Source organism: Bufo bufo, chromosome 8 (genome assembly GCF_905171765.1).
Source record: "Bufo bufo chromosome 8, aBufBuf1.1, whole genome shotgun sequence".
NCBI lineage: Eukaryota > Metazoa > Chordata > Amphibia > Anura > Bufonidae > Bufo > Bufo bufo.
In genome coordinates this window covers 190,900,730-190,924,399 of record NC_053396.1, presented here as the reverse complement: position 1 = coordinate 190,924,399, position 23,670 = coordinate 190,900,730, and the positions used below count along the sequence as shown (strand labels likewise).

General features: G+C 45.2%; 1 protein-coding gene across 3 annotated transcripts in view; it reads left to right on the top strand.

The window, feature by feature from the left end:
* MAP4K1 (mitogen-activated protein kinase kinase kinase kinase 1) overlaps positions 1-23,670 on the top strand; it is an 89,397-nt gene that overhangs the window by 32,876 nt on the left and 32,851 nt on the right. For all 3 annotated transcript variants that reach the window (XM_040442840.1, XM_040442842.1, XM_040442841.1), the window contains exon 2: positions 18,549-18,606. In XM_040442840.1, coding sequence (XP_040298774.1) covers positions 18,549-18,606 — 58 coding nt within the window. The remainder of the gene's footprint in view (positions 1-18,548; positions 18,607-23,670) is intronic.

Here is a 23,670-nt window from a genome sequence, read left to right as displayed (position 1 = left end):
CTGGTTCCAGTGTGTGTTGTCTGTACTGTGTCCTGTGCGGTGTTCGGGTTCCAGTCATTGTTTGTGTTGACTGCTGGTGCTTGCTCCAGCAGTCTCTGCAGGTAAGTGGCCAAGTGCATCGGGACCATCCTGGAGGTGCAACCAGTGAGCTTCGGCTAAGTTCATCCCTACCATCTGGGGCTCTGTGAAGAACGGGGCTCACTGGGTTTCTGCTCTCTGGGTTTGGCCCCAAGTAAAACCAGTGCACTTGGTCCAGTGGTGTTTCTTGCCACTGGTTCCTTATCTGCTGATCCAGTTTCCTACTCACTGTTATTTCTCTGTGTATGCTTGCTTTGGTGTATTCTTCATTGTGAGATGTTCCAGGGGTCGGTTGTACCTACACTAGAACATGACACATAGGGACAGTGTATGGCGTTGTATAGTCTCCGGACACAAGGCTTTGCCATCTACATCAATGGTTGAGTAACTTTGTACATACATTAAATGACTTATATTGTATGTGATTTACAACCTGTATTATACCTTAGAGCTGTATTCAGCTGTATCTGGCTCAGTGTCTGCATACTGTGTTACTCTTGTGATTTGCATTCTTTTACGTCATCTTCATACCTGGTGCTTTGGAGTTATCTGATCTAGAGGTGAGGTCCCTCTTACCTTGCTGTTGACGACAAGTTAGTTGTCATTTTTCAGTAGCAAAGAGCAAAATTGTGAATGCAGCTCTGGAGTAAATCACAGACTGGAGCTCAAGATCAGTCCAAGTTAAATAAAGCAATGTACTGTCTTTACAAAGTGTTTAAACTTTATGTAGATTATGAGGGTCATTTATCAAACAGAAATACGCCTAAATTAGGCGTATTTCTGGCGCAGATTGCGGTGCAAAGGGGGCGTGTCCTGGGCGGCGAAGGAGACGGGCCGTTTTTGAGCGTAGAAAATGGTCTAAATGTAACTCTTAGGCCCCTTGCAGACGGGCGTGTCCGGATTAGGTCCGGATGCGTCCCGGTGCATTGCAGCAAACCCGCGTGAGTAGGTACGCAATTGCAGTCAGTTTTGACTGCGATTGCGTTCCGATGTTCAGTTTTTATCGCGTGGGTGCAATGTGTTTTGCACGCGCGTGATAAAAAACCAACTGTGGTACCCAGACCCGAACTTCTTCACAGATGTTCAGGTTTGGGTTAGTTGTAGTGTAGATTGTATTATTTCCCCTTATAACATGGTTATAAGGGAAAATAATAGGATTCTGAATACAGAATGCATAGTAAAATAGCGCTGGAGGGGTTAAAAAAAAAAAATATGTAACTCACCTTAATCCACTTGTTCGCGCAGCCGGCATCTCTTCTGTCTTCATCTGTGAGCAATAGGACCTTTGATGACGTCACTGCGTTCATCACATGGTCCATCACATGATCCATCACCATGGGGATGGATCATGTGATGAGCGCAGTGACGTCATCAAAGGTCCTATTGCTCACAGATGAAGACAGAAGAGATGCCGGCTGCGCGAACAAGTGGATTAAGGTGAGTTAAATATATATATTTTTTTTAACCCCTCCAGCGCTAGTTTACTATGCATTCTGTATTCAGAATGCTATTATTTTCCCTTATAACCATGTTATAAGGGGAAATAATAATGATCGGGTCCCCATCCCGATCGTCACCTAGCAACCGTGCGTGAAAATTGCACCGCATCCGCACTTGCTTGCGGATGCTTGCGATTTTCACGCAACCCCATTCATTTCTATGGGGCCTGCGTTACGTGAAAAACGCACAAAGAGGAGCATGCTGCGATTTTCACGCAACGCACAAGTGATGCGTGAAAATCACCGCTCGTGTGCACAGCCCCATAGAAATGAATGGGTCAGGATTCAGTGCGGGTGCAATGCGTTCACCTCACGCATCGCATCCACGCGGAAAACTCGCCCGTGTGAAAGGCGCCTTACATTTAGAACTGGCGCTGGATATGCCGAAGTTATGGACGGGCCTGCGCCTCTACATAACTCTGGCAGATCCTCTGCCAGGTATAGGGGTTATTAAGACCGGCGGCTATAAAAATGTGTGTGTGTGTGTGTATATATATATATATAGATTGTGTGTACAGATACCCTTTAATATGAAAGAGAAATGGGAACCAGAACAACTTAATAAACTCTTCAAATTATTTGTATCATGGACCTGTCACAGTACTTCTATATACTGTTATTTCACATGGGCCTCGTTGTTCTTTTTCATAGCTGTAGCTGCTGTATGGTGTGTACATATACCCTGTCTTGCTATGATTACTCTAGCAGAATGTCAGTATATAGACTGTGGGTGTACAGCGTCTATGCATCTGTGTGGTTTTCACCGCCTATGTCCCAGTATCTCTCTTTGTATTGTTATACTCAGCATGTCTCATTTGTAATAAATTGTAACACCTTAGGACACAATGTATAGGTACAGGCAGGCCTTAGGGTACATGTTGCCGTGTGTGAGAAGTCTTTTTGGCGTCCACCACTTACACATCTCGGCCACCATTATAGGGTACTGACTATACTAAATAAGTAGCATCAAATTAAAAATGTAACTTTTATTTTATGGAGAAAAGAATGCACCGCTAACGCTTAAAGGGAGTCTGTCACCAGATTTTGACCTTATAGACCGCTTACATAGCGCTCTAGCATAGCAGTCTATGATTCTAATTGTACCTTTGATGTTTTCTTGTGAAGTTCCCCCAAGTCAAAAACGGACTTTTATTCATATGAAAATTAGGGCTCGCCCCGCTCTTCCTTTGCGTCCTCCTTCTCTGCAGCGAGATCCCGCGCCTGCGCTATCCATAGCTTTGCGGGGGCATGTGCACTGCGATGCCCATTGTGGGCACGGCATTGCAGTAGCTACTGCGCATGCCCCGGCCAAGCAGTGGAGAGCGCAGGCGCGGGATCTCGCTGCAGAGAAGGAGGACGCAAAGGAAGAGCGGGGCGGGCAGAGGAAGAGGCTGGGGCGATGATATGACGAAAAGAGGCAGAACAGCCTGGGCACCAACGAGGTGAACGCCGCCCCTGGGCACTTGCGAGCCCTAATTTGCAAGTGAATAAAAGTCAGTTTTTGCCTTGGGGGAACTTCACAAGAAAACATCAAAGGTACCATTAGAATCATAGACTGCTATGCTAGAGCGCTATGTAAGCGGTCTATAAGGTCAAAATCTGGTGACAGACTCCCTTTAAAGAGGTTGTCCTATCTGGGACATTTATGGCATATCAATAGGATATGCCATAAATATGTCAAGTGTGGTATTCCTATTTAAAGAGTCAAGGAGCACTCCCCCCTATGACAGGGAAGGGATTCTCCGACTTCATAGGTTGCCACACATATCAGCACACCTTGCAATCATGGTTAGTATAATTGCTATCACACTATGCGAACACCGCCCAGAGGAAAATTAACCCTAGGATCGCTGTGGCATTTGCCTGCTATCAGTAGCCGCATAGTGTGAATGTGTCCTTGTTTAAAATACATTTATCTTCCCTATTAACATGTTACATAAAATAAAATAATAATAAAACAAAGAAAACAATGGCCCTCAGAACTCCCCCCAGTTACAAATTGTTACATCTAGGTAAATTGTATTAGACAACTGAATAATGTTATATATAATTCAAAACAGATTGTCAGTAAATTATTCCTAGTCTGATTCATCATATAACAAAAATGCTGACATTCTGCGTTAAACATAGTATGCAGGTGTCAGCACTGTGTGTGCACGTGTGACCTGTGATAGGTCACAAGTGCCATGATGAGGTCGATTCTCAATCACTTCATGTAAGGCCGAAAAGACGCACCGTCTGACTGTGACCCTATGTTGGAGGACTGATGAACAGAGATGTGCGCGGACCTCGGGACAGTCTATCAAGACAGATCAGTAAGTATATTTAAACCATAATACCGGGTTGCTAGCACAGATGAACAGTTTTATTTCATAATCTATTGATAGACATAAGTCAGTTCTTTTTTCAGATTGAGACCTACTGGAGTTCTAGTACCAAGTCTAAAAATCCAGTAGGCTTCTCTGAGAAGGATTTTTTTCCGATAATCCCCCCCCTCTTCTGGGGGCCAGTACTCGCTCGATGGCAAAAGCTTGAAATGATGACACTTGGCGTGAATGTTTATATATAAAGTGCTTGGCTGCATTCGATATATTTAAAATATTAGGGTTGTTAATATAATTCAAGTGTTCCAGAATGCGATTTTTGAACCTGCGGGATGTGCTGCCTACATACATTAGATCACAATGCGTACATTTTATCACATATATTACACCCTCCGTGTTACAGTTAATGTAACTACGGATGGGATATTTATATGTATGACTTGAATTTTCGAATGACTTGGTAGGCAGCACATAGTCACAGGTTTTGCAAGGGTTACCTCCACATTTTGTAAAGCCCTTGTAAACAAGCCAATTCTGTTTGAAATTAGTTCCTTTACCACCGGCGGTGTACAGGGACGGAGACAGCGAGCAGGACAGGGTTGTGGCTTTTCTAGACACAATTCTACATCCTGATTTCAGGGATTGATATAAAATATGATCATCATATAGTATAGGTAGACATTTCTGTATGACAGAGCTAATTGCATTGAATTCACTACTATAGGTTAATGATAGAGTTGGAATTCTGTTCTGGTCACTGTCTCCACTTTCCCTGGTACCGCCCGTGGTCGATTTATTAGCTGATCTATGCTTTGAACCGCCAAATAACATATCTTTTCTGTCCTTTTTTGAGGCTATCTCTCGTCCCCTTCTAATCATCCAACCTGGATAGTTTCTCTCTCTCAGTCTTTTCTCCACCTTATTAAACTCTTCTTCCAATTTATTTCTTTCACTACAATTTCTAGCTATACGTGTAAACTCACCAACGGGGATTGCTCTGATGGTATGAATAGGATGATGGCTCCTGGCATTTAGTATGGAATTGCCTGCCACTTCTTTTCTATACGTGATGGTGTGCACTACCTCACCTGGAGACCCGCGGAGTGTCAAATCTAGGAAGTTCGTATGCACAGAATGTGCTGCGCATATAAATTGTAAATTATAATTGTTGTTATTTAGATATGCCTGGAGGTCTGGGACGGCAGACACACCGCCCGACCATACCATAAGCACGTCGTCGATGTATCTGCCGTACCAGACCAAACCAGGCATAAAGGGATTATTTGGATCATAAATATATTTTTCTTCCCAATATGACAACGTCAAATTTGCCAATGATGGTGAGAACTTAGCTCCCATTGACACACCGCGGGTCTGCAGGTAGTACACCCCATCAAACATGAAATAATTATGATTCAGCAGGAAGGCAGTTACTTCACATATAAAATCCACATAGCCTGAGCCAAATCCTGTATATCGATGGAGGTGGTATTCCATCGCCAGCAGAGCAACCCCGTGGGGAATAGATGGATAGAGAGAGACTACATCTGCTGTAATCCAGCAGTAATTGGCACTCCAAACAAAATTGTACATCGCTCGCAAAACATCAGCTGAGTCTTTAAGGAACCCTGGGGTGCGCCTGACCAGTGGCTGGAGAATATTGTCCAGCCAACTGCCCAGGCGCTCCGTCAGGGAACCAATGCCAGATACTATGGGACGAAGGGGGGGGGGGTGGACGCCCTTATGGACTTTAGGCAGAGCATGCATGATCGGTATAACCGGTGCCTCCACACATAGATACTTGAATTCACTATCACTAAAAATACCCAGGCCTTTGCCTTTTTGTAAAAGTGACATATAATTTGACATATAATCTTGTAGTGGGTCTTTAGATAGTTTACTATATGTGGAGGTATCTGTAAGCATTTCCCGTAATTGGCTGCCATAACTTTCTTTGTCCATAACGACCACCGCCCCCCCCTTGTCTGCCATTTTAATGACCAGAGAGTCACATTGCTGTAACTCCTGGAGTGCCTGGATTTGGGATGCACTAAGATTACCGCTGTGTTTTGTGTTTTTACTCTCTCTCTCAATAATTGTCAGCTCCTTTTCCAGAACCTCCTGGAAAGTATCCATACTATTTGTACGGGACATATATGGATAAAATTTTGTATTTTTTGTACGAAAATCTCCAGGAGGTCTGGGCAAATCTTTGATTCCCTGCTCATGTTGAAGCCCCTCCAGACAGCATAGTGATACCTGTTCTTTAAATGATAAATTTTTATATGAGTTTTCTTCATAAGTTAATGCTTTGTCTGGCAGGGGATCAGGCTGAGATGGGACATCATAGAAATGACGTGAAACAGTGATATTACGCACAAATTTGTTTATGTCTAGCAAGGTAGAGAACATATCGAAATGCCCTGTGGGCGCAAAGTTTAAACCAAGAGAGAGCACACATCTCTGTTCATCAGTCAACTCCCTACCGGACAAATTCACAACACTCAATAAGTCAGAATTCATTTTTGTTTCACTTGCAATCTGGTGTTCCTGGGATGCCGCTGACCTATGCCTCCGTCCGCTCCTCCTTCTATGTTTTTTGAGACAACAACTGTGTCTTTTCTATTTTTATCTGTTTTACATTTTTTATAATAGGAGGTAATATTACCTGTCTCATCAAGTGAAAGAGGCAGGGCGGATGCATCGGCTCCTGGCTCCAGTACACCAGTTGCATATGAAAGCTCAGAGCCCTCTGTATCTGAGCAAAAACTAACTTTAGACATTCTTTTGGGTATTTGTTTTCTTTTGCGGTTTTTAAGTATTGATTTCGGTGTGGAATACATATTATCCCTCCTCCCCCATTCATAGACCTGGTTATTTTCGTAGTCATACAGGTCCCGCTGGTATTTAGAATGTTTGTATTCCATTATAGTGTCCTCAAGTTTAGTAATTGATAATCTCATATCTTCCTCTCTTTCAATGTATTCCGTGTTGTTGTCATATTTCCCCAGGAAATCTCTGGTGGATTCAATTTCCTGTTGTAGTATAGACAGTTTGTCATTTTCTAGCTCTATAATAAGCTTCATCAGTTCCATTGAACAGTTTGTCAAAATGTTATTCCATCGATCCACGAAATCATCCGAAAAAACTGTGGTGGGCACTTTTTTAATTCTTAAACCACGCGGTATCATATTTTGCTCCATGTATTTTGTGAGTGTGGTGCAGTCCCACCATACTCGAGTCTCTTGGTTCAATAGGCGCTCCAATTTATTTAATCCACGGGCGGTACCAGGGAAAGTGGAGACAGTGACCAGAACAGAATTCCAACTCTATCATTAACCTATAGTAGTGAATTCAATGCAATTAGCTCTGTCATACAGAAATGTCTACCTATACTATATGATGATCATATTTTATATCAATCCCTGAAATCAGGATGTAGAATTGTGTCTAGAAAAGCCACAACCCTGTCCTGCTCGCTGTCTCCGTCCCTGTACACCGCCGGTGGTAAAGGAACTAATTTCAAACAGAATTGGCTTGTTTACAAGGGCTTTACAAAATGTGGAGGTAACCCTTGCAAAACCTGTGACTATGTGCTGCCTACCAAGTCATTCGAAAATTCAAGTCATACATACAAATATCCCATCCGTAGTTACATTAATTGTAACACGGAGGGTGTAATATATGTGATAAAATGTACGCATTGTGATCTAATGTATGTAGGCAGCACATCCCGCAGGTTCAAAAATCGCATTCTGGAACACTTGAATTATATTAACAACCCTAATATTTTAAATATATCGAATGCAGCCAAGCACTTTATATATAAACATTCACGCCAAGTGTCATCATTTCAAGCTTTTGCCATCGAGCGAGTACTGGCCCCCAGAAGAGGGGGGGATTATCGGAAAAAAATCCTTCTCAGAGAAGCCTACTGGATTTTTAGACTTGGTACTAGAACTCCAGTAGGTCTCAATCTGAAAAAAGAACTGACTTATGTCTATCAATAGATTATGAAATAAAACTGTTCATCTGTGCTAGCAACCCGGTATTATGGTTTAAATATACTTACTGATCTGTCTTGATAGACTGTCCCGAGGTCCGCGCACATCTCTGTTCATCAGTCCTCCAACATAGGGTCACAGTCAGACGGTGCGTCTTTTCGGCCTTACATGAAGTGATTGAGAATCGGCTTCATCATGGCACTTGTGACCTATCACAGGTCACACGTGCACACACAGTGCTGACACCTGCATACTATGTTTAACGCAGAATGTCAGCATTTTTGTTATATGATGAATCAGACTAGGAATAATTTACTGACAATCTGTTTTGAATTATATATAACATTATTCAGTTGTCTAATACAATTTACCTAGATGTAACAATTTGTAACTGGGGGGAGTTCTGAGAGCCATTGTTTTCTTTGTTTTATTATTATTTTATTTTATGTAACATGTTAATAGGGAAGATAAATGTATTTTAAACAAGGACACATTCACACTATGCGGCTACTGATAGCAGGCAAATGCCACAGCGATCCTAGGGTTAATTTTCCTCTGGGCGGTGTTCGCATAGTGTGATAGCAATTATACTAACCATGATTGCAAGGTGTGCTGATATGTGTGGCAACCTATGAAGTCGGAGAATCCCTTCCCTGTCATAGGGGGGAGTGCTCCTTGACTCTTTAAATAGGAATACCACACTTGACAAATTGTTACGACTAAGGGTGGTTACCCGAAACGCGTTAACGCTATGTCATGTGGAATGTGGTGATGTCTGTGAATTGATCAACCATTAAAGCAAAGCTGAAAGAGGAACCGCATATGTCTCCAGGACCGTTTTCTTTTACTTACCTGCAGCCTGTTACGGGAACACTCCCCCAGGGCCTCTGGAGCCGGGACCATATTTATTACGGAGGTGAGCTGGATAAAGTTTTTTCGATATGCCATAAATGTCTGAAAGTTGCAGGTCCCACCTAATTCTGAAGAATGGGGGACCCAAGTGAATGGAGTGGAAGCCACACATGTGCAGCCACCTTTGCATTTTCACTCCTAGGGACTCCTGAAAATAGAAGAACCCTGGCTTAGCTATTTTCAGAAGTCCCATAACAATGAATGGAGAGGATACCCTGGCTTAGCTATTTTCAGAAGTCCCATAACAATGAATGGAGAGGATACCCTGCATGTGCAGTGTGCTATTTAAGATCCTGTAATAGAGGTGCCATACTAAGCTCATTACATATGACCAGTGCTTGGTTCTGGTACTGTATTTATGTAATGAGCTTGGTTATGGTGCCATACTTATGTACTGAGATTGGCTCTGACGCCATATTTATGTAATGAGCTTGGTTCTGGGGCTCAACATATGACCAGTGCTTGGTTCTGGTGCTGTATATGAAACCAGTACCAAGTTCATTACATAAATACAGCACCAGAACCAAGCACCAGTACCAAGTTCATTACATAAATACAGCACCAGAACCAAGCACTGGTCATATGTTGAGCACTAAAACTAAGGGCTCTTTCACACTTGCGTTATTGTCTTCCGGCATAGAGTTCCGTCGTCGGGGCTCTATGCCGGAAGAATCCTGATCAGGATTATCCTAATGCATTCTGAATGGGGAGAAATCCGTTCAGGATGCATCAGGATGTCTTCAGTTCCGGAACGGAACGTTTTTTGGCCGGAGAAAATACTGCAGCATGCTGCGCTTTTTGCTCCGGCCAAAAATCCGGAACACTTGCCGCAAGGCCGGATCCGGAATTAATGCCCATTGAAAGGCATTGATCCGGATCCGGCCTTAAGCTAAACGTCGTTTCGGCGCATTACTGGATCCGACATTTAGCTTTTTCTGAATGGTTACCATGGCTGCCGGGAAGCTAAAGTCCTGGCAGCCATGGTAAAGTGTAGCGGGGAGCGGGGGAGCAGTATACTTACAGTGTCACAACCAGACAGCTGAGAAGCTCTGACAGGAGCCGTCCAGATCCTCCTCCTTGAGTTTCTTTGTTTTGGTTTCTGTTCCTCACCTCGTTAGTCTATCTCAGCTGTCATGCAGTCGGACTGATTACTTCCCTTTAAATTCCTACCCATAAGGCAGTAGTGTGCGGCTGATACAACTTCCTGGAGTGTGTGTGCATGCTGTCCCAGTTCCCAGTTCCCTGTTCCCTGTCCACAGTCGTCTGCAAGATAAGTTCTGTTTATGTATTTATGATTTTCTGTTTTCTGGATCCAGGTGACCCTGACTCCCTCCGTGTCTGTGTAGGGAGCCAGTGGTCGTGTCCCCTCACTATTGTAGGGCCTTCAGGTCTAAGATAGCCGAGGTACGTGGATATGCGCCCATCCACCTTTGGGGTGGTCGCATAGGCTGAGCAATAAGGGAGAGCGGCAGGTCGATTGCAGGGGTCTCCCTTTTGTTCCTTAGTTGTGGGTCCAGTGAGTCATTGTTTGTATTGTATTATCTTGTTTCCTGTACACCATCCGTGACATTATCAGCCGCCAAAACCGTCTCAAGCATGGATCCGGTTGCACTTTTGGCTGAACGCTTTCAGGGTCTTGCTTTGGAGGTAGCTGATCTCCGTAAGACTTTTTCTCAGTTTCAAGTGACCGGTTCAGCTTGCGTTCATGGAGTTTGTGCTGAGCCTAAGATTTCGCTCCCGGATACGTTTTCCGGGGGTAGTGAGAATTTTGTACGTTTTAGAGAGGCTTGCAAACTCCATTTTCGCCTTCTTCCCCATTCTTCTGGTGATGAAGAACGAAGAGTGGGTATCATTATATCGCTGCTCAGGGGTAACGCTCAGTCCTGGGCCTTTTCGCTGCCGGAGGGGGCACGGCCCCTCCGTTCAGTGGATGAATTCTTTTTAGCCCTGGGTCAGATATATGATGATCCGGATCGTATTGCTCTGGCTGAGTCTAAACTACGTCTGTTATGCCAGGGTAAACAATCCGCAGAGATTTACTGCTCAGAATTTCGGAGATGGGCAGCAGATACGGGTTGGAATGATGCTGCACTCCGAAGTCAATTTTGCTATGGTCTTTCAGAGGGATTGAGAGATGCATTTGCCTTTCATGAAAGACCTACCTCCTTGAATTCTGCTATGTCTCAGGCTGTTCGTATTGACAGGCGTCTTAGAGAGAGAGGAGAGATCTCTCCTTCCTGTCATACTCAGTCCCGGGACAGTGCAGCGGTCTCATTCTGTGCACAGGGGTCTCAGTCGCTGTCAGCCCCTTCTGAGCAGGAGCCCATGCAGCTGGGGTTGATTGCCTCTGACAATAGAAGATTCAGCCCGCAGGGGAGGGTTTGCTTTTGTTGTGGAGGTATAAATCATCTGGCAAATGTTTGTCCCTCTAGGAGATTCAGGCAGTTTTCTGGGAGTAATAAAGAGACAAAAAGGAAGAAATCTTTTAAGAATGTTCCGTCTGTTACTATTGGCAGGGTTGAGGCGGAAATTGAAGGTTTTCCTTTTGCTTGTAGTTCCCGTTTTGTCCTGCCTGCTAGGGTGGCGCTAGAGAGCAAGAGCATTTTTTGTGAGATTTTTGTGGATAGTGGAGCAGCTGTCAACCTCATTGATAATCAATTTGCAATAACTCATGGTTTCCAGGTATGCACTTTGGGAAGAGATATTCCTGTTTTTGCTATTGATTCAGCTCCACTTTCTCAGAAATCATTAAAGGGCATAGTTCACAATATCCGTTTAATTGTGAATGATACTCATGTTGAGGATGTGTCATGTTTCGTCCTTAGCGGTTTGCCTACTCCTCTAGTGTTGGGGCTACCCTGGCTCACTAAACATAACCCCACCATTGATTGGCAAGCGAGGCAAATAAATGGTTGGAGTAACTTTTGCAGAGAGAATTGCCTCATAACATCTATTTCTGAGGTTTCTACTAAAACTGTACCACCTTTCCTCTCTGAATTTTTGGATGTCTTCTCTGAGAGTGGAGTTCAGGGTTTACCTCCGCACAGGGAGTATGATTGCCCTATTGATCTCATCCCAGGCGCCAAGCTGCCTAAATCTCGTTTATACAATCTTTCCCAACCTGAGAGGGTCGCTATGCGTGCTTATATCTCTGAGAGTCTGAGAAAAGGACACATACGACCCTCGAAGTCACCTGTTGCCGCTGGTTTTTTCTTTGTTAAGAAAAAAGATGGTTCTTTAAGACCTTGTCTGGATTTCAGGGAGCTGAACAGTATCACTATTCGTGATCCTTATCCGCTTCCTCTGATCCCGGACTTGTTTAACCAGGTTGTTGGGGCGAAAGTCTTTTCCAAATTCGACCTAAGAGGGGCATACAACCTGGTTAGGGTCAGAGAAGGAGACGAATGGAAGACGGCTTTCAATACCCCTGAGGGCCATTTTGAGAATTTAGTTATGCGTTTTGGTTTGATGAATGCCCCAGCAGTTTTTCAGCATTTCGTCAACAGCATTTTTTATCATTTAATGGGAAAATTTGTATTAGTGTATTTGGATGACATTTTGATTTTTTCTCCTGATTTCAAGACTCATAAGGAACACTTATGTCAGGTCTTACTCATCCTGCGGGAGAATAAATTATACGCGAAACTGGAAAAATGTGTGTTTGCGGTTCCAGAGATCCAATTTCTGGGGTTTCTTGTCTCCGCTTCTGGTTTTCGCATGGACCCCGAGAAGGTTCGCGCTGTGCTTGAGTGGGAGCTTCCTGAGAATCAGAAGGCGCTGATGCGTTTTTTGGGCTTTGCTAATTATTACAGGAAATTTATTTTGAATTATTCCTCTGTTGTTAAACCACTCACTGATATGACCAGAAAGGGGGTAGATTTTTCTTCCTGGTCGGTAGAGGCGCGTAAGGCCTTTTCTAATATCATGGAGAGTTTTGCTTCCGCTCCCATCCTAGTACAACCTGATGTTTCGTTACCCTTCATAGTTGAGGTTGATGCTTCTGAGGTAGGGGTGGGTGCGGTCTTGTCTCAGGGTTCCTCTCCTGCCAAATGGCAACCGTGTGCCTTTTTCTCAAAGAAGCTCTCCTCCGCAGAGAGAAATTATGATGTGGGAGATAGGGAATTGTTGGCCATCAAGTTGGCTTTTGAGGAATGGCGCCATTGGCTAGAGGGAGCCAGACACCCTATTACCGTGTTTACTGACCATAAAAATCTGGCCTACTTGGAGTCAGCCAAGCGTCTGAACCCGAGACAGGCCAGATGGTCTTTGTTCTTTTCAAGGTTTAATTTTGTTGTTACGTTCCGCCCTGGGGTTAAGAATGTGAAGGCAGATGCCCTATCACGTTGTTTCCCGGGAGGTGGGAATTTTGAAGACCCGGGTCCCATTTTGGCTGAAGGTGTGGTGGTCTCTGCTCTTTTTCCTGAATTGGAGGCAGAGGTGCAGGCAGCTCAGTCAGAAGCTCCTGATCTTTGTCCTCCTGGGAGGTTGTTTGTGCCTCTCGCTTTGAGACACAAGATTTTTAAAGAACACCACGATACGGTCCTTGCTGGGCACCCGGGGACAAGAGCCACACTGGATCTCATTGCCCGGAGATTCTGGTGGCCTGCGCTTCGTAAGTCGGTTGAGGGTTTTGTGGCAGCTTGCGAGACTTGCGCTCGTGCCAAGGTCCCTCATTCACGGCCATCAGGTCCTCTTCTTCCTTTGCCCATTCCTTCCCGTCCTTGGACACATCTGTCCATGGACTTCATAACGGACTTGCCTCGTTCCTCGGGGAAGTCTGTGATTCTGGTGGTGGTGGACCGTTTTAGCAAAATGGTGCATTTTATCCCTTTTCCTGGTTTGCCCAATGCTAAGACGCTGGCGCAGGCATTTGTTGACCACATTGTCAAATTGCATGGGATTCCTTCAGACATAGTCTCTGATAGGGGCACGCAGTTTGTTTCCAGATTCTGGAAGGCCTTCTGTTCTCGCTTGGGGGTTCGCTTGTCATTCTCTTCTGCTTTCCATCCGCAGTCGAATGGCCAGACAGAGCGCGTCAATCAGAATCTGGAGACATATCTGCGCTGTTTTGTGGCGGAGAATCAGGAGGATTGGTGTTCTTTTTTGTCCCTTGCTGAGTTTTCTTTAAATAACCGTCGTCAGGAGTCCTCTGATAAGTCACCATTTTTTGGTGCATATGGGTTTCATCCGCAGTTTGGGACTTTCTCTGGAGAGGGCTCTTCTGGTTTGCCTGATGAGGACAGATTCTCCTCGTCTTTGTCATCTATTTGGCAAAAGATTCAGGATAATCTAAAGAACATGAGTGAGAGATATAAGCGTGTGGCGGATAGGAGACGTGTGCCTGGTCCGGACCTGAATGTTGGTGATTTGGTGTGGCTGTCTACCAAGAATATCAAATTGAAGGTTCCCTCCTGGAAGTTGGGTCCTAGGTTTATTGGGCCTTACAAGATCCTGTCTGTCATCAATCCTGTTGCCTACCGTCTTGATCTTCCTTAGACTTGGAAGATCCATAATGTTTTCCATAAGTCCTTATTGAAACCTTATGTTCAACCTATTGTACCCTCGCCTTTGCCTCCTCCTCCGATTATTGTTGATGGAGATCTTGAATTTCAGGTCTCTAGGATTGTGGATTCTCGTCTTGTCCGCGGTTCCCTCCAGTACCTCGTTCATTGGGAGGGTTATGGTCCTGAGGAGAGGATGTGGGTCCCAGTGACGGACATTAAGGCCTCTCGTCTCATCAGGGCTTTCCATAGGTCCCATCCTGAGAAGGTGGGCCCTGAGTGTCCGGAGTCCACTCCTAGAAGGAGGGGTACTGTCACAACCAGACAGCTGAGAAGCTCTGACAGGAGCCGTCCAGATCCTCCTCCTTGAGTTTCTTTGTTTTGGTTTCTGTTCCTCACCTCGTTAGTCTATCTCAGCTGTCATGCAGTCGGACTGATTACTTCCCTTTAAATTCCTACCCATAAGGCAGTAGTGTGCGGCTGATACAACTTCCTGGAGTGTGTGTGCATGCTGTCCCAGTTCCCAGTTCCCTGTCCACAGTCGTCTGCAAGATAAGTTCTGTTTATGTATTTATGATTTTCTGTTTTCTGGATCCAGGTGACCCTGACTCCCTCCGTGTCTGTGTAGGGAGCCGGTGGTCGTGTCCCCTCACTATTGTAGGGCCTTCAGGTCTAAGATAGCCGAGGTACGTGGATATGCGCCCATCCACCTTTGGGATGGTCGCATAGGCTGAGCAATAAAGGAGAGCGGCAGGTCGATTGCAGGGGTCTCCCTTTTGTTCCTTAGTTGTGGGTCCAGTGAGTCATTGTTTGTATTGTATTATCTTGTTTCCTGTACACCATCCGTGACATACAGTCCGTGCGGCTCCCCGGGCGCTCCAGAGTGATGTCAGGGCGCCCCAAGCGCATGGATCATGTGATCACATGGATCACGTCATCCATGCGCATGGGGCGCTCTGACGTCATTCTGGAGCGCCCCGGGAGCCGCACGGACTGTAAGTATACCGCTCCCCGCTCCTACTATGGCAACCAGGACTTTAATAGCGTCCTGGGTGCCATAGTAACACTGAAAGCATTTGGAAGACAGTTCCGTCTTCAAATGCTTTCAGTACACTTGCGTTTTTCCGGATCCGGAGTGTAATTCCGGCAAGTGGAGTACACGCCGGATCCGGACAACGCAAGTGTGAAAGAGGCCTAAGCTCATTAAATAAATATGGCGTCAGAACCAAGCTCGCTACATAACTACAGCACCAGAACCAAACACAGGACATAGGTTGAACCCTACAACTAAGCTAATTACATAAATATGGCATCAGAACCAAGCTCAGTACATATATATGGCACCAGAATCAAGCATTGGACATATTTCGAGCCCCAGAACCGAGCTCATTACATAACTATGTCCCCAGAACTAAGCTCATTACATAAATACGGCACCAGAACCAAGCTCAGTACAAGGTGATCAAAAAGGCATTCATACTCCAAAATGATATTGAAGTTATGGCTCCTAGAAGGCAGGAAGTAAAAAGCGAAAACCCCAAAATGGAAAATTGCAGGGTCAGGAAGGGTTTAAAGGGGATGTCCAGAATTAGAAAAACATGGCTGCTCTCTCCCAGACTGCACCATGCCTGTGCACGAGTTGTGTCTGGTATTGCAGCTCAACTTTATTGCAATGAATGGGGTTGAAATGCATTACCACACACAACCTGTGGACAGGTGGAGTGCTGTATTTTGGAAAAAAGCAGCCATGCTTTGCTAATTCTGGATGAAATACAATCTGTATGTAACATTAAAGGGGTTGTGTCATCATTAAATGTTATTTTAATATAATTCAGCATGTAAAATTTTTTATTTTTGTCATTTACTTTGTTACAAAAATGCTCCAGTTGTGAGATATGCTTTCTCCTTCCTTTGTATGGTGTTTTATCTGTATATTAATGTGCATGTCCACCTACTGCAGTGGTCGCATATGATCATTTCCTTCCTTTAATTGCCACCAGCCATGTCTACTGTTTAGAAGTTGTGACAGTTACAGGGAGAGAGCTTCAGCAGAAAGGACACACCCCCTGAGCTGTGATAGGGAGAGAGCTGCAGCAGAAAGGACACACCCCTCAGCTGTGATAGGGAGAGAGCTGCAGCAGACAGGACACACACCCTGAGCTGTGATAGGGAGAGAGCTGAAGCAGAAATCACAAGCCCCCTGAGCAATGAATGAGGAGATCTCTGGATCTATGTGAGATACGAGGCTGGCTCTAGCTGTGTTAGTGATTGCCATGTACTGTATACTGTGTAATATATATTTTTACCTCAATCATGGGATAGCCCCTTTAAGGAACCACTACAAAATGGTTTAACCTCTGCTGTTTTGAGACACTCATTTTGGAACTTGAAGAGTGAGACATTCTCCGCAGAATGCTGAAGCTGCTCTCCTAGACGTCCCATGTGTTCATTGCTCTGCACTTTTCATTGCATTGCTGTCTAGGCAAATGCAGTCCAAGAAAAGCAGATCACATTGATCATGTGAATACTTACCCCTGAACCAGCTCACTAATAAACCCGTATGCAGTAAGCTGATGAGCTCCCTCTAGTGTCCAGCCTGTGACTCATCTCTGTGCAGTGCAGCCAGCATTGTGTATCAATAAAGTTTTGTATTCAACAAAACAAGAAGGGGAGAAAGTAAACAGATCTGCCAGGATAATCTATATTTTTCCAGGGGGGAAAGAAAGCTCAGACATGAAAAACAGGTATTGGGGGCATATGTATGCATATGTATGCATATCTCCAAGTTCCTAGTTACCAATAGTGTTGATCACAAATATTCGAATTTCGAATTTTTATCGCGAATATAGGTACTCCGAAAATTCGCGAATATTTCGAATATAGTGATATATATTCGTAATTTCGAATATTCGATTTTTTTTTTAATCAGTACACATGATCCCTCCCTGCTTCTAGCTTGTGGGCCAATGAGAAGGCTGCAGTATATTTGACTTTAGGAGTAGTGTTGTTTGCGAATGTTTGAATTTTTATTGCGATTTTTTTTAACTTACAACTATTAGACAAAGAAGATTATAGCACTATATTAGCTAAATTGCTCGTTTTTTTTCCGAATATTTGCTATATTGCTATATATTCTTGTTTTAGAATATTATGAATATTCGAAAAAACAAAGTTATAGCAATATAGCAAATATTCGAAAAAAAACCGAATATAGAGCAATTTAGCTAATATAGTGCTATAATCTTCTTTGTCTAATAGTTGTAAGTTGAAAAAAATCGCAATAAAAATTCCCATTTACGAAAATTTGCATATTACACTATAATTACCTTGCCGATTTTTCGAGTAAAAAAATCGTAAAATATAACGAATATTCGAATTTGCGAATATTCGACAAATATTCTACAAAATATTCGCGAAATATCGCGAATTCGAATATGACCCCTGCCACTCATCACTAGTTACCAAGCCTTTGGGCTTGGGTCCTTCCTGCAAGTTGGTCTGAGAGAAAGATGGATGTGAGGAGCTCATGTGAGCATATGCAGACAAGTACTGGGACCCAAGAGAGAAAGACTCCAGAAAACCTTCTAGACAGAGTACAGCTGAGAATTTACTATATATACAGAAGGTTTAGCAGCCACATTGGAGGAGGTGAAGAACACAGGCTGTGGAGGTAATACACGTATTATGGATACTGGATTCCATAGCTCCTTGGCTAGGTTTAAAGGCCTTGGGTCCCTAGTCATACAATAAGAGAGAGATTGCCAGTCTGTTAAAAGTCTACACCCCACAGTGGGCATTGTAGAAACCTGTTTGGGAGAATGTTGAACCACCAGGCTGGAAAGGAGTGAAGCATAGCTGGATGTAGAAATTATATCTGGCTATGGCACATGGAGGTAATTGTGTTTATTCACCCAGGAGATTATTAAAACTGTTAAAAGACTTCCCTGCACCTCACAACCTTAACAGCAAGGGCATCCCACCTTCCATCGAGCAGGAGGCCTTTCACCAGGGTGTGCCCCAGTGGAACAAAGGTACACCCCCTCTTCACTGTGCATAGCCCAGGTCTAGAGTGGGCTCGTTACACAGGGATATCCCTAGAGGTGCAGCGGGTGTAAAGACAATATCCATACAAAACTTGACCTGCAGATCTAGGAGTCCAATGCTCACTTGTAAAATGTTCTAAGATCTGTTTCATGACTGAATTGCTCATAGTTTTTTTTTCTTTTGTAGACAAGAAACAAGGTGAGCGGGGAGCTGGCTGCAGTGAAAATTGTCAAGGAGGAGTCTGGTAAGTTCTGAAGACAATCATGGTATTACGGTATACAGTATATGGAAATCTGTTCTCTGTACTGCAATATCACTGATTATTATCCTTGTACTGTGACATCACTGTGTTTATTATCCCTGTACTGTGACATGGAGGCCAATGCTTGAAGCCTCAGGAGCCAGGAGGAAAGTTCCCTGGCATAACCTAGAGTCAGACTGCAAAGTGAAGTGCAGCATACAGCAGAAGAAGCTATGTTATACTGCCAGCCTGTCAATACAGTAGAGTCAGAGAGAAACAGATATAGCAGAGTGGAGTTTGCCTGCCAGTTTCATGCTAAAGCCTGCTGGAACCAAGATAAAGCCTGTAAACCGTTTTGGAGAACGTTTATGCAAAGTAAAGCTGCCATTGAACTTCATCTCAAGGTCTGGACTCCAGTTATTCTTTTATCCCTCAATCATTTTCCCTATTTATTGCTTCGGAGCCAAAGCCTGGGGTCCAGCCGTATCCAGGTACGAGCACCGTGACACACAATAAGAGACATTTTAGGCCACACTATACCACTCGGCAATTCCTACACCTGGGACGCGCTTTATATAGAGGGTCCTAGGGGGAGGTGCCTGTTGCAGCATCACTGTGTTTATTATTCCTGTACTGTGACATCACTGTGTTTATTATCCCTGTACTGTGACATCACTGTGTTTATTATCCCTGTACTGTGACATCACTGTGTTTATTATCCCTCTACAGTGACATCACTGTGTTTATTAACCCTGTACTGTGACATCACGTCGCAGTCGCAGAATGTCGCAGTGCGACATCATAGACTATCATTACAATAAATGTACCCCTAGCAGTGGCGTACATAGAGAAGTAAGGGCCCCATAGCAAGGATCATACCAGGCCCCCCACACAGGACAGAAGGGTTTCCGCCTAAACCCTTTTCAATGACTCTTGGGCCATTTTTCCACTGCCTTATTTGCTAAAAGTTGTTCCTTTAGAGCAGGGGTCTCCAAACCCCGGCCCGCGGGCCAGAACCGGCCCGCTTGTGCGTTCGATCCGGCCCGCCCGCAGCTGGCAGGTTGCAGGAACCAAATCCGCACAACCGCCCATGCTGTCACGCTTGTGTTGTGTGTTCGATTCCGCGCCCGCCCGCAGCTGACAGGTTGCAGGAACGAAAGCCGCACAACCGCCCATGCTGTCACGCTGTGCTTTTTGATTGGCTGCTGGGACCGCCGATGTCCCGGCAACCAGTGACGTCACAGGTGCGGCACCTCCCCTCTTCCCGCCCGCTGTTTGAAATAACAAATCCACGTGTGTAGCAGCGGGCGGGAGTCGGGACTCAGGAGTCCAAGAAGAAAAAAAAAAGAAGAGGAGCAGAAGCCGGCTACAGCGGAGGCAAGTGTTGCACAACGCTGATGGGGACACAATGGGGAACGCTGACATTGCTGTGCTGCGCTGATGGGGACACAAGCTGCTGAGGACACATACTGATGGGGATATTGCTGTGCTGCTGGGGACACTGCTGATGGGGACTTTGCTGTGCTGATGGGGACATTGCTGTTCTGATGGGGACACCGTTGATGAGGACACGGGTGTCCCCATCAATGGTGTCCCCATCAGCACAGCAATGTCCCCATCAGAGGTGTCCCCATCAGCGATGATGGGCACACTGCTGATGGGGACAATTCTGTTCTGATGGGGACATTGCTGGGGACACCGCTGTTTGGCACACTGCTGATGGGGACATGGGTGTCCACATCAATGGTGTCCCCATCAGGATAGCAATGTCCCCATCAGCGGTAACCCCATAATCGATGTCCCCATCAGCACAGCAATGTCCCCATCAGAGGTGTCCCCATCAGCGGTGATGGGGACACATGCTGCTGGGGACACCGCTGACAGGGACATTGCTGTGCTGATGGGGATGTTGCGGTGGACACTGCTGATGGGGACATTGCTGTTCTGATGGGACATTGCTGGGGACACCGCTGATGGGGACATGGGTATCCCCATCAGCGGTGACCCATCATCGGTTTCCACATCAGCACAGCGGCGTCCCCATCAGCAATGATGGGGACGCTGCTAATGTGGAAACTGCTGATGTGAACATTGCTGTGCTGATGGGGACATTGCTGAGGACACCGCTGATTGGCACACTGCTGATGGGGACAAAGGTGTCCCCATCAATGGTGTCCCCATCAGTACAGCAATGTCCCCATCAGCGTCCCCATTCTGATGGGGACATTGCTGTTCTGATGGGGACACCACTGATAGGGACACGGGTGTCCCCATCAACCGCGTCCCCAAAGGCAGTGTCCCCATCAGTGGTGTCCCCATCAGCTGCTAATGGGGACTCCGCTGATGGGGACATTGCTGTTCTGATGGGGACATCATTAATGGGGACATTGCTGTGCTGATGCTGACATTGCTGTTCTGATGGGGACATTGCTGTGCTGATGGGGACATTGCTGTGCTGATGGGGACATTGCTGTGCTGATGGGGACATTGTTGTGCTGATGCTGACATTGCTGTGCTGATGCTGACATTGCTGTGCTGATGCTGACATTGCTGTGCTGATGGGGACATTGCTGTGCTGATGGGGACATTGCTGTGCTGATGGGGACATTGCTGTGCTGATGGGGACATTGCTGTGCTGATGGGGACATTGCTGTGCTGATGGGGACATTGCTGTGCTGATGGGGACATTGCTGTGCTGATGGGGACATTGTTGTGCTGATGCTGACATTGCTGTGCTGATGCTGACATTGCTGTGCTGATGCTGACATTGCTGTGCTGATGCTGACATTGCTGTGCTGATGGGGACATTGCTGTGCTGATGCTGACATTGCTGTGCTGATGGGGACATTGCTGTGCTGATGGGGACATTGCTGTGCTGATGGGGACATTGCTGTGCTGATGGGGACATTGCTGTGCTGATGGGGACATTGCTGTGCTGATGGGGACATTTTTGTGCTGATGGGGACACCGCTGATAGGGACACGGGTGTCTTTGCGTTGTTTTGCTAAAGTTTTTTCTCTTTTGTTCTCAGTCATATCATGCTGATTACAAAAACGATCCATGTAAAATATATACATTTAATTTAATACATAACTGATTTTTTTTTCCGGCCCCCGAATACTTGTAAAATCTTCAATGTGGCCCTCCTGTTGAAAAGTTTGGAGACCCCTGCTTTAGAGGGTAGAGTCCTGACCAAGTTTTCAAGTTTCCACCTCCAGTAGAAGAGGAGATGATCCCAACTTTGCCTGGGCCCCATAGCAGTCGCCTGGTCTGCCGCTATGGTAGTTACGCCCCTGACCCCTAGCCTTAAGTGACCCCTCGGTCACTTGGTGTATTCCCTTGTATTTTAGGTAGAACTAAGCAACAAAGCCAACATTTTGTGTCAAATCTCAAGAGTGAAGTTGCATAAAAAAATGTATTGTTCTGCTCTTTTTCTTTCACATTTATATACACTCGCCCACCTATCCACTTTGTGTAGCTGTTTGTTGACCGCTGTCTTGTGGTTCATTCCATGGTAAACAGAATTTCTGAGGCCGTGTCTATAAAGGTCAGGTTGTTTTCAGTTTTTTGATAATGTTTTTGAATAGTGGGTTGGTGACAGATCATGTTTAAAGAAGTCGTCCAAGTAAAAAGTGCTATTACGTAGAGGCAGGGAGGTGAGTAAATTAAAAAAATACAAAAAGAGTCGCTCACTGTTCCAGTGCCATGGCTCTCGTCGTCCCTGCAGTTTCAAGCCCTGGGAGGCGTTTACATACCATTTCCATTCGCATGGCCGCTGCTGGCAATCACTGGTGGCAGCGGCCACATGGACAGAATGTTATATGACTGCCTCTGAAGTGATGTGCCAATTAACCACTAAGGCCATTGCTTGGCTGCAGTGGTCATGTGAATGGGAACAACATGTCATCACTGTAATTTCAGGGATTTCATAAGCTGAGTGACTTTAAAAAATAAAATAAAAAATTCTACACACCTATACCTAAGGGCTCATGCACACGACCGTATGCCCTCTGAGACATATGATCATATGAGTGCAGGACAATAGTCCCGCAGGCGGACCGATGCGCACAGTATCATAGTAACCTATGATGCTGGGCGCTCCTGTGCGCACAATGTATGCCGCTCCGGGACACATGGCCCGCTCACGGACCGTATGTCTCGGAGGGCATACGGTCGTGTGCATGAGCCCTAAAGGGGTTGTGTCCCAAAATATATTCTACATTTCCTAAACCAGCACCTGGATCTGAATACTTTTATAATTGCATGTAATTAACCCTTTCAGCCCCAGAGTTGTTTTTTTGCGTTTTCGTTTTGCACTCCCTGCCTTCCCAGAGCCATAACTTTTTTATTTTTCTGTGTTGGGGTTGTGTAGATTGTATTATTTTCCCTTATAACATGGTTATAAGGGAAAATAATAGCATTCTGAATACAGAATGCATAGTAAAATAGCGCTGGAGGGGTTAAAAATAAATAAATAAAAATTTAACTCACCTTAGTCCACTTGATCGCGATGCCCGGCATCTCCTTCTGTCTCCTTTACTGAACAGGACCTGTGGTGAGCATTCATTACAGGTCAAGGACCTGTGGTGATGTCACTCCGGTCATCACATGATCCATCACCATGGTAAAAGATCATGTGATGACCGGAGTGATGTCACCAAAGGTCCTTTACCTGTAATGAATGCTCACCACAGGTCCTGTTCAGTAAAGGAGACAGAAGGAGATGCCGGGCTGCGCGATCAAGTGGACTAAGGTGAGTTAAATTATTATTTATTTATTTTTAACCCCTCCAGTCCTATTTTACTATGCATTCTGTATTCAGAATGCTATTATTTTCCCTTATTACCATGTTATAAGGGAAAATAATAATGATCGGGTCTCCATCCCGATCGTCTCCTAGCAACCGTGCGTGAAAATCGCACCGCATCCGCACTTGCTTGCGGATGCTTGCGATTTTCACGCAACCCCATTCACTTCTATGGGGCCTGCGTTGCGTGAAAAACGCAGAATATAGAGCATGCAGCGATTTTCACGCAACGCACAAGTGATGCGTGAAAATCCCTGCTC